Genomic DNA, 16,864 nt, shown 5'->3' with positions numbered 1-16,864 from the left:
ATCTTCATTAGCGACCTGGACGAGGGTGTGGAGAGCACCCTGTTCAAGTTCACTGATGACACCAAGCTGTGGAATAAAGTGAATACACCGGCAGGCAGGGACCGCATCCAGGCAGACCTGGACAGGTTAGATAAGTGGGCAGATCTGAACAGGATGCAGTTCAACAAGGACAAATGCAGGGTGCTGCACCTGGGGAGAGGGAACCAGCATTATGGTTATAGGTTAGGGGCTGACCCTCAGCAGCACAGAGGCAGAGAGGGATCTTGGAATCATAATTGACTCCAGGATGAATATGAGTCACCAATGCGACGAAGCAACAGGCAGAGCCAACCGCACCCTGTCCTGCATCAACAGGGGCATTACTAACAGGTCCAGACAAGTTTTGCTCCACCGTTATGCGGCGCTGGTCAGGCTGCAGCTGGAGTACTGTGTCCAGTTCTGGGCGCTGCACTTCAAGAAGGATGTGGAGAACCTGGAGAAGGTCCAGAAGAGGCCACTCGTATGGTTGACGGCCTCCATGGCCAGCCCTATGAGGAGAGGCTGAGGGACCTGAATCTCTTTAGTCTCCGCAAGAAGAGACTGAGGGGGGATCTTGTAGTTGCCTAAAACCTTATCAGGGGCCACCAGCAGGGACTCGGGGAAAGTCTGTTCACCAGGGCCTCCCTTCAGGTCACCAGAACAATGGCCACAAGCTGAGGGAGGATAGGTTTAGGTTAGACATTAGGAAGAACTACTTCACTGTAAGGGTGGCCAGGGCCTGGAATAGGCTTCCCAGAGTGGTGGTGCTCTCACCTTCCCTGGAAACATTCAAGAGGAGACTGGATAGGCACCTGGCTGGGGTCTTATGACCCCTCCCACGCCCAGTGCTCCTTCCTGCCCATGGCAGGGGGTCGGAATAGATGATCCGTCTAGGTCCCTTCCGACTCATTGATTCTATGATACTCCTTTTGGGAAGGGGGTTTGCCATCTTGGAACCAGAACCACTGCCCACCCTCCCTCCCCACCCCCGACACAAATTATGTACTAAAAATCTAACACCCACAACAACATATTTTAATTTTATTTTAAAAGGTTGTTTTTTGTCCTGATTTGTGTGCGTTTGCATTGTGCATATAAAGTTAATTGCAAAATATCTCAAAATGAAGTCTTACTCTTTTATAGCAGCTGGAGTACTGCGTCCAGTTTTGGGCTCCACAATTCAAAAAGTATGTGGAGAAGCTTCAGAGAGTCCAGAGAAGAGCCACGCGCATGGTCAGAGGTCAGGAAAACAGACCTTACGATGACAGGCTGAGAGCCATGGGGCTCTTTAGCTTAAAAAAGCGCAGGCTCAGGGGTGATCTGATGGCCACTTATAAGTTTATCAGAGGTGACCAGCAGGATCTGGGGGAACGTTTGTTCACCTGAGCTCCTCAAGGGATGAAAAGGTCGAATGGTCATAAACTACTACAAGACCATTTCAGGCTGGACATAAGGAAGAATTTCTTTACTGTCCAAGCCCTCAAGGTCTGGAACATCCTGCCATCGGAGGTGGTTCAAGCACCTACACTGAACACCTTTAAGAGCAAATTTGGTGCTTATCTTGCTGGAATCCTATGACCCCAGCTGACTTCCTGCTCTTTGGGCAGGGGGCTGGACTCAGTGATCTTCTGAGGTCCCTTCCAGCCCTTATGTTTATGAAATCTATATTGAGGGGGGGTGTATGTAGGTGTGAGAGAGGGTGTAGGGAGCTTGTGGGGGGGTGCATTTGTGGGGATGTGTGTGTGGATCTGGATGTGTGGATGGGTGTGGGGCAAGGTGTGTGTGGGTAGTAGTGAGGGGAGCTCTCCACAGAGATCCATGGGTGCGAGGGGGGGCAGGGTGCAGCGTGTGATTGTGTGTGGCAGAGAGTTGGCTGTGGGGTTTGCAGAGGAGGGTTTGTGGGTATGGTGAGATGTCCTGGGATGCCCAGGCAACATCCCACAGTGGCGCAGCAGGTATGGGGTGGGTTGGGGCTGCATGCGGATCCCTGCCAATACTGCAGGGTTGGGGCCAGCAGCTACTGCTACCTGGGCTGCCTAGAAAGGCAGTCCATGCAGAGCTGCCCCAGCCCTGCTGCGTGCCCACAATGCGCCACCATGGGATGATGCCTGGGCCAGGCAGAACTGAGGGACCTGCCACAGGCCAGACAAAGCCCCTCTGCCGGTTGGAACCGGCCCACAGGCCATATTTTGCACACCCCTGTGCTATAGGGTTGATAGAACCTTCCTGTGGTAATGCAGAAGTTTAAGGATTAAATGAAGAATCAGCTGAAAGCACAAGAACCCCAACTGGAGAAAAACCCAAACAATGACTAGTTTTCTGTATTGTGCAGTTGATAACTTTTTTTTTTTTTTTAAAGAAACAAATTCTTCAAGTCTGCATTGCAAAAATTGGCAACAAGTAGGAGCAACTATGTTTAACACTATTAATGAAAGCATAACCCAGTGGGAAAAAAATAGGTGAAGAGGACCTTGAGCCTATTCTATTCCTCTGAAATGCCTCTCAAAAGCAGTAAAAGAGAAGCAGACCATCTTAGCAGCCTCCTTTGCTATGAAGCCTCACACAGCTGCACTAACACTTGTGTAGCTGAGTAACTGCAAAACAAAAAATCTGTGGGGTAATCTACACTATAAAAACTCTGCCACAATTGCTATACTGCAACTAGTGGCAATAAAGTTCATAGTGGCAAAGGAATTCCTTTGCCAGTGTAAATAAATTATGTCCCCAACCTACATGAACAGTCCTGCCATAGGAACTCTTTTGCTAGTTTACCATATGTCTCCACAAGAGGGCTCCGGCAGCAAAGTTATGTCAATAAGGATGCATCTACACAAGACACTTTAAGGTGCATTAGCTTAAATTTAAGGTGCCTACACGTGCACACCCTTAATGTGCTTTAAAAATGGTGACTTTGGGCTAACTGCACCTAAATTTGACACCTGTAAATGTAGGTGTCAAATATAGGTGCAAATAGTTAAAGTGTCTTAATGCATATGTAGACACGTTAAAGTGCATTAGTGCTGTGTGTGTGGACTGACTTAAAACTAACTTTAGTCCCAAGTCAGTCCACACACAGCATTAATGCACTTTAATGCCTGCATATGTAGACACCTGCGTAAACCTGCTTAATGCAAATTAAGCTAATGCACATTAAATTTAAACCTGGCCTGTGTCACTGAAGGAGGAATTATATGCAGTAATTAATTATCTAGTAAGACTTTTATACCTTGATACTCCTTTATTTCTGAAACCTTAAAAAAAATACCCAACTAAAGCAATTCCAGCATGTTTGACACTTAAGGCATAACTAAACTTCAAATTTAACATTACCCACATAAGGAAAACCAGCTTCTGATGCTAAGTGATTTCTAAATCAAGTCACACCGCTAGCTGTTACCTTTTCTATGTCCTCTGCCTCACTTGTTGTGTAGTGCAAGACCTCACAATTCTCACTGCAGAGAAAAGAAATAACAGTTTTTAAGTCAGTAGATATAAAGTCCTTGCATGCACAATTTTAATGCTCAAAAAAGTTAAGCTATAAAATTAAGACAAACTAAGATATTCTATGTAGTAGCTGTTTGAAGGACCTGTCCCAATACACCTTGGATTTCTTGTACTGTTACATATTTTTTCCTGTTAGAAAAGAGTTTTTAAAATTCAGATGACAGAAATAACCCAATGCTACCCACGTATAGCTGAAGCTAAGATTCTGCTAGTGTGCAACTAACATTGGTACCTGCCCCAACTATGCAGTTTCATGAAGAAAACAAAACCAGCAACACAAACCATGTTTTTCCTTAGTGCAACTACCTAGTCTACTGCAAGTGTGTTCTGTCAGAACAGATTTGGAAAGAGTTATATTTATATGACACTGTTCTTGTGTGGGGAGCTACTGCACTACTGCAGTTTAAAAGACTTGCTGATTATGACTAACAATTTTGTTCTCATGTTGAAAAACGTACAAAGGCAGCAAGAATCTTGGACTCATCAACTCTTAACATTAATCTTACTGCAGTCAAACAACAGGAGGGGGATAATATTGCCTTCTTTCCATTTTAAAAGGGGACTTCTCAGAGTCAGCACAACCCTTGCATCTTCAATTTCAATTCTCACTAAATCAGAGTAGCCTGACTCCAACTGGCAAGTATTAACAGAACAACACATTAAGCCACTTGACACTTGGCAGCCTATCCCACTCTCAAGGGAAACCAGGGCTCAACAGTAGCAGGATTGCAAATGTTATGCAATCTGTGGCTACTAGACAATGGAAGGGGAGGAAGGGAGGTAACATATAGCAAACAGATAGAAGTGGCCCATTAAAAATGGCAAAGGATTACCCACTGAAATATCCATCTCAAATAACTATTAGATGGCATGCTAAAGAGTGCTATGATCATCTCCAGGATGGAGCTGCCAGCATACGATTTTAGTCAGATGACTCTGAAAGTTAAGTCATGAAGCATTAAATTTAATTACTTGATTAATTTAATCTTGGACACTACACTAGGAGCAGGATGGGGTTCTTCTATCTGAATGGAAATTCAGCTAAACAACATGAGCTTTCCCTGTTAGCATTTTCAAGGAAACCACAAAAAAGGCAACAAGTTTTCAGTTTTGCCTGCTGAACAGTATTTTGACCTACATGTTACGAATGAGGCTATAGATCAGTGATTCTCAATCATGGGGTTGTGGTCCCCAAGAACTTTTTAAGGGTGATGTATAATATTTGCACATCTACTGTGCTAACACCTACAAAGGATTCACAAGATAAGACCAGAGCTTTAAAACAGGAAACTGGAGTGTCAAAAACAAATTCTGACTTGTTGTGGTCTGAGTTCTCTGCAACTATTTTTCCATAGTCAAAAACAGGGGGAGGGCATGCCACAAATTAGGTCCCACACACTCCCTCAGTGCCATTCCAATTCCTCACCTTCACCTAGTCATCTGTTCTGCTTTTTGCGCCCTTCCTTATCTGCCACTGTGCTGCCTATCCCTTCCCCAATCTGTCATATGCCACATGCAGACTGCTCGTGCCACAGGTTGGCCACCCGAGTCAAAAAAGAAGAGTGAAAGATAAGAGCTGGAATTTTCTGAGGGGTGGCCCGAGTCTAAAAAGGTTGACAACTACTGCAATATATAATCAAAATGAGGTCTAATTGAGTGAAATGCAGTTGCCTTTGGCATTGAAGAGTTTGATATTTCTTAATCTATCAGAGATGAAAAGATGTACACACTGTAATAAACTGCAGCAAGCTCTGTGTGCTAGTTTGAACTAGCAAGTAACTAGATAATAATACAGAAACTCTAATACTGAAATCACTGATTAAGTCTACTTGTCATGCAAGACTTCAGTTTTTCACAAAAATACCTTTTAAATAAAGGAACAGACATGCCCTCCCTCAGATTTGACTGCAATCCTCAACCTGACAAGCTACCATGAACCCAATCTCTGAAGAATATCCCAACCTGAGGGTGTTTGCTTATCAAATGTCCTGACTATAAACACACAAGGGGAAAGAGCTGAAAACGCAGTGGGACTAGCTAGCCCAGGATTTAACCTCACTGAAATAACATGATAGATTTCAAGGGCTATATTTCATCCAAAGACTAAGCAATGGTGAAATCAGACATTTCTGCCCTCAGGGAGATGGAGTCTGAAGGTTTTTCACCTTCCTTTGCTTCCATGCCTGGCTTCAACTTTATTCTGACAACTATGCACTAGCTGCTAATCACTGTGGTTGCACTAACCAGAGAGGCAGCTGACCTTCCCCTGCACTAAAATCTCATGCACCAAATGAAAGACAAACAGACACCAAGAGGGGATGACAGTTCAGCTCAACTGCTGGCAACACAATTACACCAATTTAGCATGGGGAAGGAGCAAAGAAATAAGGGAGAAGGACACATTACAATACACCTTCAAGTCTACCCTCGCTTATGTCACTAAGATTCAGTATACATCTATACGCACAAACCAAGCCTTGCATGATTAAGCTACTATTTGAATTCAAAGCAAGGTTAGCTTTGCAACCTTTGAAAGTTTCCCTTCAATGATCATTGTCATTTCATGACATGCCTCAAAAGGTACTTTTGACTGTTATGGGTCTCTTCCACAAAAACTGGAGTAGGGTCAAAATTGAAACACAGTCTCCCTGGGACTGCGTGGAGCCACCTCTCAGATTCAGTTTCTAGGTTCCTGCTTCCTAGCTAACCAGCATATGCCAACCCAAAAGTGTTTGCTGACCACGCCAGCAACTGCTGCTGAAGAGTGCACAGCAGCATCTTAAAGGGAGGAAGTAACTAATGTTATTCAGAGGCCAAACAAGTCAACTAGGAAAATGATCTTCCTACCTAGTCAGACGTGGCTGCCACATGACACAGGGAGGAGTTTGGGGTGGGGGGGAGGAAGAGAGGTGGTAGTAAAAGGAAGAGGAGCAAATGAAAAAAAAAAAAAAGGTAACCATACTCCTCCCTCCCACCCTTTCACTACCAGCTGTCAAAATTGCAGACTAATGTTCCAATAACTGCAAAGATTGAGCACAAGTGCTGATTCTCCAAATAAATTTGAACGTGAGCATCTATCAGACTCCTTCTCCTCAGCTTGCACTGAATCCCTCTATCACTTTGATCCCTCCCTCCTGCCCCCACGAAGCCAACTCAAATCAACTGTAAGAAAGTGCTTTCTTCACCAGAACTAGCCACCTGCACCTTACTAACAAAAGGGGCAATGAAGGCATGAATGCCCAGCACTGCACTGCACTGTTTAAAAGGGAAGTAAGCAAATACCATCCAGCAGAGCGGACAGAACAGTAACCTACAGAGTTGGGATTTTTTTTTAATTTAATATTGATATGCCCTCTGAATGTGAGGAGATTTTTGTGATGCAAGATGGGATAATACTTCCATAACAGAAAATAGATTTGTAAGACTCATTATAACCTTTAGAGATCCTAGGATGGAAAATATGGATCTGAGTCCAGAAGCTTGTAATACAGTCAGTGTTTCTACAAGCAGAAATTCAGTAATTACCAACTAGACAGGTCTGAAGAACGAAACCCAGTGGACTTAAAAATTCAAAAGACCAGTATTCTGTATTAAAAGAAATGCTTTCAGAAAACTCTCAGCACCTGAAAGTTCATTTTTTTAGTTGAACCTTAGTATCTCTAAGGTTTCCAATACTCTGACTATAGTAGAGTAAAAGCTGTTATCCAGCATGAGTGGGAAATGGGGGTTGCAGTAATCTAGAAATGCCGGTTACCGCTGTGTGCAAGCTTCACTCCCCACAGCCCAGCCAGAAATTCCAGTTAGTAGAGTGTGCCAGTTACTAAAATGCCGGTTAACACAGCTTTTACTGTAGCTAAAATTCTTTGACATGAAGGATAGCTGTATAGGAAATGTTGAGCATTACAACATGAAACAGCTGCACATGTTCATACCATACAACTAACATACTGCAAAAGGAAGATTTTTTCCATATACATATTTGTGATGTTCTTAGAATTATGTGAATAAACAGTTTTCCCCAAATTTCTGTCATATAAAATGGTTTGGGCTGCTAACCTCATCTCTGGCAGGAACTTTTTCTTGTAACTATCTTCAATGCTCTGGAGGTATGCAGCAGACACCTTTTTTTCATATGGCTAAACACAAAGAAAACAAAAAAATGCTGTGAAACATGTTTGTTTTCTTCTCAGACTGACAGAGATTCCAAAAAGGGTAAGCAGAAGTCATGCCACCACGCCATCTGTTATAGCACAGCTCTTAGATTAATACAAACATTCACAGAGACCCACATGCATTTAGGAAGGCTTCAATATTGTGATTAACATATAGAATATTTGGGATTACTGTATATAGCATTAATGTGCATAATGCCACATGTGCAAAGAGTATACAGAGTGTGTGTCAGTTTTCTATTATAAACATTTCACTGTGTTCTTCAGGCAGCTGCACCAACATTTGTTTTGCAAATTATTTTAATAACTACATGCAAGGAAGACCCTCCCAGTGTGCAAACATATCTGGATGAGAGCATCCTAATGAAGTACACTCAAAGTTAGACTTTTCTACTAAGCTGACATGAAGAAAAGATGTTTTACTGAACCTGCGTAAACACAATTATCCCCACTCCCCAAAAAACTGACCAAAAACGAACAACCACCAAGAAACAAAATAAAGATTGGTTTTCAAACAAAGGATTAATCCTTCTCACCTGTACAGTCAAGGAATATTTATATGGGATGTAAGCCTTATTTTCCCAGATGATATCTACCCTTCCAGCAAGGGGCCAACTATACAAGTTTTCCTCTTGAGGTTTGAGTTAGGTAATGATGAGGGTGGGCAGCCCAAATAGTATTCTGACTTTCAAAAAGATACTTGAGCAATAATGCACTCCATCAGAACCTAACCATTCTTCCCAGTAACCTTAAGTGGACATCAAATCTACTGTCAGATAGTTAGCCATCAACTCTAGAGATCAACTACTGTACTCTTAACTAATGTTAGAGTGCCAATAGATCTCCTTTTTATCTGCCCTGAAAGAGGAAAAGTTTCACCTGCTGTCAATTCAATCCTGAAGCTGATCACGTTTCCCATTTCCTTTTGGAGCAAATCTATTCCGCTCCTTCCCTATCCCTGCCAACCTAATCCTCTTAAGACACTAAATGTCCTCAACTGCACTTCATAAATATTTTGCACCAGGGAGGAGCATACTCCTTAGTTTAAGCAGATGCAGGCAAGTATTCAACAATCCCTTTCTTATCACTACACAGTCGATGCTAACTACAAACTATGAATTAGAGGAGACTGGCAGCAGTTTCTGGTATTCTTCAACAAACAAATGCTGTATTTTCACCTATTTAAAATTTAAAAATAGAATATTTAAAACTTTCACATATACTCTTCAGCACCTCTGCCCATAAAGAGAATAAAGAGAATGGCTGCATGAACAGTTGGCCCAGAACAAAGAGGACACCAGGTCAAAAGACATCAGTTCTCTGCCAAAATGAAGAACAAGATATTGCTAGATTCCCATTAACCCTTCTGAAGCACCCTTGGAGGATCCTTATTATATAATAATGCCAAAGGATATAAAGCTTTTCCCTGGTTAAAGAAGTATTATTTTACGCAACGTTACTGATGCTACGTAAAATAATACTTCGTCGGTCTAAAAAAATATGCATGTACAGTCGTAGTCTTAATAGCCTGAGGAGGCATTTTATGATATTAAAATAGCACAATAAGGTACTACTACCAAGCAATCTATCTCAGAATCAGAGAATCGTAAAAAAGTAGGGCTGGAAGAGACCCCTAATTCAAGGCAGGATCATCCCTGTCTAAACCATCCTTGACAAAAGCTTTTACTTTTCTTAGACCTCTCTGCAGAGTAGACAAAAGTAAAAGCTTTTGTATTTTGTAGAACGATACTATTTTTCTGTTTCCCGTTTTCAAATTAACCTTTCCTTGATAAGCATCACTCTGCTGAAACTAACACAACATTTCAGCCCACTCATCCTCTCTCCATCAATTAGAGTGTTCAGACACCAGGATTTCAGAGAAGAAAAGGGGGAATGTTTTATGTTACAAACTTGCAGGGTACCCAGACACTTGGCTCTGACTTTCAATGAGTTAGATTTGACTAGTGGAAATGCCCCCTGGAAGACTCAGTGGAAGCTTCATGTATGTTTAAAATTAAAGTTTTTATTGATCCAAACATGAAAAAATTAACTAATTCTCCTAACACTGAGCTCAATTCACTTTATACTAGTCATAAATTTTCAGCACCCCATGTGCTGTCATGCTGAGTAACTGCATTCTATAAACTATCAGACAAGGAATACAGAACCCCATAGGGAGCCTGCTGGGGATTCTGGCACTCAGAGAAGTGTGGAACATGAAACTAGACTAATTTCCAATGGGAGTTGGCCAATCCAACTCTTTTAGGTTGCCTGATGTATACAGGGTCTTGCGCATGACATCAAAATCTTAATTTGAAGCAACACTGTTTAAAGATGCAATTACCTCCCCTTCTTCCTGAAGCCTCTTCTGTACCTCTGAAACAGGTGAATCAATGTAAATTACTAAGTGAGGTGGCAAGAACTCATAGATACTATCCTTCCTCATTTCATTGTAATGACCAACACCTGAAAAACAAAGATAAAGGAAGAAATCATTTCTTCAGTGACTAGCACAGATGGCTGCTACTTCTGTGTTCCAAGCAGCACGGTAATTCAAGGGAGAGCCATTAAAAAAACCAAACTAAACCAAAACAAAAAAAAACACATCTTGAAGGAACAGAAAAACTACAGACAAGCTGAACATCTCAGGGTACCGAAACGTGAGCTCACTGGACCTAATCCTATTCCAGCTAGCAGAAACCTAATCATCTTCAGATTCAGTCAGTTATTAAAGGGCAAAAAAGCCTCACTCAAGCACCCTAATCAATACAGACATTTGGTGAGCCAGGCCAAACTAATGCGATGCCTCTTCTGGGTATGTACTGTGCTTGGTGTGTGTGTGTGGGGGGTGTTGAATCAAAAGTAAAGCACGATTTTCATTTTCAATTCTGTAATCTTAGCTTAGTACATTTTAATTACTTGTTCTGATTACACTTCTGTACTCGTTTTGATCATAAAAAGAAAGCCCAGGAACCTCGGCATCTTTTAAGGGCTCATCCCTACGCATAAAAGTGATTCCCTTATGAACCTAATAATAGCCTGTGAACTCCCTCCTGGAACATGCATGGTCTTTAGTCTCAACTAATTTCCTGCATGTCTCAGATAACTCAGAAAATTAGAGGCAGAGAACTGGGCCCAGATGAAGCACTGTCTACTCAGTGTACTGGAATAGCACTGGGAGCTCAAAACTCCCCAAATTTATCCTTAAATCTGGAAATAATCACTAAGTAAATCTGCCAAAGGGAATGGATTAGGTAACAGAGCCATCTTGGTGACTGGCAGGTAAAAGAAAGACATAGTCTATCAAAGGCCTATTGAAGCTTTAATAACCCACTGCATATTACTTTTGTTTGCAAGTCACCACACTGCTGCTGTTAGCTAATTCATCCCTCTAACAGTTTTAGTCAGTGATTACTTCCACAGCAGTACATTATGTTAAGAAAAAAGATCGTGGTGTTACTGAAACTAGAAAGGAGTAAAAAAAACACACAAAAAAACCTGATGATAAATAAAAAACTGACAAAACAAAAAATCTAGTTACACAGATACGGTGAAACTACCGGGAAAAGAACAGAAAGACAGAAGAATATGCACTATAGTTTCAAAGAACTGGGCAATTAAAAAAACGACTTTTAACAATTTTTTCTTAATCAAGTTGCAGGTATTGGTAGTGTTTCCTCCTCCTCATGGTGGATCTTCCAGTTTTCCCCGTTAACTGAGCTCTTGCTGGTTTTATGGAGCTCTTCTAGTCATGGTTTGATTCCTGATCTTCCTCCCAGCTTCAGTTGGAAGGGCAGGAGTCTAAGATGTTAGTCCCCATTCCTCATAAAGGACCAGGTCCTTGCATTAAAATTAGGTTTATTTTAGAATTGAAGCTGGTAAGAAGAAGGACTGGTAGAGGCTGGAGAACATTCTTTAAAGAACAGACCCAGGAAGATGGCCCAAAGATTTAAAAAGCACATTCAGACATTAAAGACAGCTGAAAGGATAACAAGTCTGCCCACCTGGATGTCATAAACCTTGGCGACCACATTACAAATTAAATTTCTTTTTGCACAGAAGGACTTACATCGTTTGTGGACGTAGCCTTGTTTAAATATTGCATCCATGAACACTAAGTCACTGTAGACAGAGCGTTCCATCACTACACCTTGTCCTGTGGTTAAAAGAAGATTTTAGTCACAAACCACTCTAAAATTTTTACTACAACAGCTTTGAGTCACAGCCAGAAGGCAATAGTGATGCTCCTATGATTACAGCCTTGGGACACTTGTCTGAGCAAGTAAATCTCTCTCCAAAGAAAAAAACTGCTTCACTCCTCAGCATAATACCAGGCATATGTTTAAGCGAGCATTCATCTTCAGGAAGATTGGCAGCGCCTGTCTATTCTATTTAAGTCCTCATACCATGTCCATTGCCAACATTTTAACATTCTTTGAAGATGTGCTTCTTGGGACATGTTTAAAAACTCAGGAGATTTGGTCTGGTATCTCTTTGCAAAAGACAGTTGGGTTAAAGTGAAGAAGGTGAGGAGACTGCCTTTTACCTATAATAGGATGGCCATCATACAGAACAATCTGGCTGTCCTTTCTCTTCAAGAAAAATAGAGGACATAAAGGTGTCAGGTTTTGCATCAATAGAGGACACAGTAGCAGAAAACCTGAATGTCCTCTATGATGGCCACCCTATAGGAAAGCTATGTAAAGGCCACCCAGAAACCACAGTAAAGTTGCCTTAAGAAGTTATGTAGTGAATATAGGTCAAACAAGAGGATGAAAAACCACTCTTAGCAAATCAATACACTGCTCAACACACAAGATGGGTGCTTAATCCTTCCAGCTCATCTCAACTGATAGGGAATGGTCACAGAACTGACAATTTCAAGGGTATCAGAGGCAAGTCACTCTAAGTAACAAGGTAAAGTATCAGAATGAAGCATGAACAGCTGAGAGAGATGCTTCCACAAGAAAGAGGAGATGCTCAAATCAGCTGCTAGTGCTTTTAATATGATTTCTACAGGATTTGACAAATGATTCATGCCATTTTCACAAGTTAAATGGTCTCTTATCTTCTGTTTATAGAAGTGGGGATGCATAACTGGAAATCGTACTCACCTTTTTTTCCTTCAGTGAAGAAAACCTGAAAGATCTTTTTTTCTGATTTACATCATCACAATATGTCTTCTTGGTGATGTATAAACAACCAGAAATAACAAAATAACAACAAATGGACTTCCAGGTGCCAGTTTAAGCTTTCAGGATCAGACATAAAAAGGGATCTTTTTTCTGATTTCTAAACTTCTCAAAATTGACCTTAAGTTCAAGGAGTTAAAGGCATGACTCCTACAATGACATTTTACCAGTCACTTTCAGAGTAGAAGTATGAGGAGCTGCATATTTTTGAAGCTACCTTAATATTTCTAAGTGGTCTTTTTTTAAAGATTCTCTGTCAAGCTGATCTGAGTTGTTACTGATGTAACTCATGCCTTCCCATGAAAGAGCTAACAAAATTTGTCATTGCCATGTGTTTTCTTTAGCTGGGCACAAAGGAAAAGTATCATTATATATTGAACAATGTTCTATTAAGAACAGGACAATACTTTTATTGTTAACTTAGAAGGTGTATGTCTCTCATACGCTATTTTCTAAAAAGAGAATATTCAAAGTTAATGGAATGACTTATTATTTTAAAGAACAACTGAGAGCTATATTCTTTAAAGGGCCAGCTTAATCATTTAAGTAACTCTAGAACCCAAGTGCCCCAATTAATTTAGAAATGAAACTTATTGACATAAAACCCTAACCTGTGCTCAGCAGAAGCTCCAGCACATTAGAATACTGCAGAACACGGTTACCAAACAACCAAGCTTGTAGGCGATATGAATGTCCATCAGGAGATTTAGGATCATTGTAGAATCTCTCCATATTACAAGAAGCATTAAATTTCTCATCCATTAATGTTCCATCTCCTGTGATCCTGTCCGCGTAATGGATATCTGCTTCTGGAACATAAACCATTCCTGAGGGGAAAAAAACAAGAATCAAGGTAAGATTGTGCTTGGTTTGGTTAAACTGGACATTTTTCATTTTAATTGTAAAAAATAAACTATGTTGCTCAAATTGAGAGTGTGTTTGTGTGTACGTAACATTAATCTCCACAGGCAATAAGAACACAATTACTAAAAGTGCTTTCCAAACAATATCACATCATCATTAAGTTGACACAATGTAATTAGCAGGCACACCTATCAATTTCTTCCTCTTTCCAAACAAAGAGGCATTCCTCTAAACAGCTATCATCTCCCAGCTACCATTTTCCTATTCTTCTCCTGATGCTATGAGAATATTCTTCATATACCAGTACTACCCAGATACCTAAGGTACTGAAATCCTGGCCTCTTTGTAATTGTCGTGTATGGGGTCAGGAAGGGATTTTACCACATGTCCGATTAGTATGGACTCTGGGGTGTTTGCCTACTTCTGTACCAGGGACATGGCCCTCTTGCTGGGATCTCCTGAATGCATATACACAGGTTTAGTACCACTATGAAGTTGGTCACTGTGGTCCCTGTTTACCTCTGGTGGATTAGGGTACTACATCTTGTGTGAGGGTGGACTGGGTAGTTTTTGAGGTTTGTATAGGATGGTTTGGATAGGAATGACCCTGCCTCAGGCAGGGGGTTGGACAAGATGACTTTGAGGTCCTTCCATCTTACTTCTCTATAATTCTACGACTGGAGAAAACACCCACTGACTTCACCAGAACCATGACTTCCCACACCAAAATCATCACTCCTGCCGTTACCCTATATATGGCAAATCTGACACCCAGAAATTACACAGCCTACCACATATATTCTCACTGCTAGTCAAACAACTGTTAGCCATACCACACTACAGGTATCAACAAGTCAATGGCCTCTCTGAACAAAGTGATAATAGTGTTAATACTTTCAATTATTAAATGGGACCGAGAGAGAGAGAGAGACATACCCAACTTCTCTGCTATTTGTTTTGCAAGTTTTCCCTTCCCACATGATAAGTTGCCATCCACTGTAAAAATTTTGCTACGTTCATTAAATCTTTTAGTAGTTCTCTCTCCCAGCCAATAAGACAGAAGACCATACTTCAAAGTCCGCTGGGAGCTTGAATGTATTCTTGCCTGTAAAACAACCACCAAACCAGTTGTGGATTAAAAAAACCCCCAAAAGCCACAAGAATCAAAAGTGTTAAGTAATTTGTTCAGACACTAAGTTCATAAATCAACATAACACAGAGACTGATCTTGTTAGATTAAAACTGCAGCTGTTTTGCCTCACTCAGCTCTCAAAGTTTGAGAAAAGCATCCTAAACACAAAGTTCAGTGCTGGACTTAAGTAGTTAACAGGGCTATCTGAGCCTACTGTTTTGATGGCTAGGTAGCCATCTAGATGCAAAGTTCCTTATAACACTTGAGCTGCAAGAGCTCTGTAAAAGAAACGGTAGCCCATTTTGACTGCAAAGGTATAGAGGCACATTAATGCAGGGTTTGGTTTCTGTCTTGTAATTCATTACAATTTGTCATGCAAGTTCTTTCTTTTTTGTTGCTGTTGTTGCAATTCTTGACACCAAGAAATGGACCTAAGGCAGCAACCCGTTTACACCAGTGATTCTCAACCAGGGCCCCAGGATGCCACCAGATCCTTTGAAGGGTGTGAAAAGATAAGTGGATAAATTAAGCAAATAAGCGCAGGCTCAGGCTTGCCCCCACTGCCCAGCCACTCTGCAAGGAGGTGAGCAGTTTTTTAAATGGGGGGGCCACTCACGTCACAGAAGCGATGGGGTGCCAACTCCAATGAGCGCTGCCTTCAGCGCAAAATGATTGGGAACGGCTGGTGTGCGGGCACAGCTAATAGGGGCACACTGACCTGAAGTACAAAACATAATGCCATCCCCATGTTGTCTGCCTGTTGCTAACACTGCAACACTCACCACAGCCAAAGGCAGGTACAAGGCTGTGGGATGCTCATCTCCTGCTCCAGTGCCCTGCACAGTGGAACCGTCCATCCCGCTGTCCCCTTCCCTGCCTTACACAGTGGAACTGCCCCCACCCCACTTCGTGCGCAGTGGAATCGTCCCCCCCACAGTGCCTTACACAGTGGAACTCCCCTCCGTCCTGCACAGTGGAACTGTCCCCCCAGTGCCTTGCACAAGTGGAACCGCCCCCACCCCCCGGGGCCAACCAGGCACTTATGTGGCCCGGCAGGGGTGCTGCAGCTCCGGCGGCCGTTGCTCACCGCACAGAGGACGCCGGGCCAGGGTCGGCGCCAAGCGGCCGCGGCGTCCGCGAGCCCGAGCCTAACCAAGCGCAAGGACATAGCGGCCACGGCAGAGGAGTAACCTCGCCTGCGACCCCGGCGGAGGAAGGACCCCAAAGCCGGAAGGGAAGGGGGCCTAACTCGAGCTCCGTCGCAGCGGAAGACGTCAGAAAGCACCGAGCATAGGAGGCGGCGGTGAACGCCTGATTGGAGCGTGGGACAGGGGCTGCCTTCCGCACAGGCCCCGGCTTCTCCCGCGCTGCGTCCCCGGCGCTTCCCCGGGGCCAGCTGGTACTCGGGCCTGCCCGCCGGCCGGCCGGGATACGTATCCCGTTCTCGGAGGGGAGACTCTGCTGTATACAGGCATGGACACGTACACACGCATACGTATATACGTACATACACGTATGTGTGTGTATACCTCTCTGTGTATATAACTCCCTGTATATATGTGCATGGGTGTGTTTATCTACTTTGGTTAGTCCATAAAGTGCAAATCAAACCAAACACAGGTACGTCTCCTTCCTCGTTCTCCTCCTGGCCAAGCGGCGACCTTACTGCACTGCTGCAGGTCACTGATCCTCAGCTGGGTGCCTCACCACCCGTGAGTGCTCTACACGCTCCTAAGGGCGCTGTGTCCTCGTGCCACCAATGTACAAAAGCCTCCCTGCGGTGCACAGGAAAACCCCAGAGGGGTCTCGGAAGAATCCCTGGGTGCCCCCAGCATCCTGCCCTGCACCGCTGTTCTGAGACCACTGTGCCGGGAGGATGGTGCTCTGGTTTTTCTGTAGGCAAAACCGAGTGAAACCAAAGAACTTGCATTTATCTGAGGGGCGCTTCACATCCAGGTTACATCTACCTACTACAGGTTCTT

General features: G+C 42.8%; 1 protein-coding gene across 1 annotated transcript in view; it reads right to left on the bottom strand.

Moving 5' to 3' along the window:
• The window catches only part of NDUFA10 (NADH:ubiquinone oxidoreductase subunit A10), a 50,953-nt gene extending 34,844 nt beyond the window's left edge, over window positions 1-16,109 (bottom strand). Inside the window, exons 1-7 of the mRNA XM_019554439.1 lie at window positions 15,970-16,109; window positions 14,687-14,855; window positions 13,498-13,713; window positions 11,764-11,850; window positions 10,039-10,160; window positions 7,579-7,658; window positions 3,416-3,470 (exon numbers count right to left, since the gene is read on the bottom strand). Of these exons, the coding sequence (XP_019409984.1) occupies window positions 3,416-3,470; window positions 7,579-7,658; window positions 10,039-10,160; window positions 11,764-11,850; window positions 13,498-13,713; window positions 14,687-14,855; window positions 15,970-16,050 (810 nt within the window). The 5' untranslated portion in view covers window positions 16,051-16,109. The remainder of the gene's footprint in view (window positions 1-3,415; window positions 3,471-7,578; window positions 7,659-10,038; window positions 10,161-11,763; window positions 11,851-13,497; window positions 13,714-14,686; window positions 14,856-15,969) is intronic.
• Between the last annotated feature and the right edge of the window lie 755 nt (window positions 16,110-16,864).

This window comes from Crocodylus porosus, unplaced genomic scaffold (assembly GCF_001723895.1).
Source record: "Crocodylus porosus isolate Cpor-Errol unplaced genomic scaffold, CroPor_comp1, whole genome shotgun sequence".
NCBI lineage: Eukaryota > Metazoa > Chordata > Crocodylia > Crocodylidae > Crocodylus > Crocodylus porosus.
The sequence above is the reverse complement of the archived record's forward strand: the minus strand, read 5'-3'. Positions and strand labels throughout refer to the sequence as shown.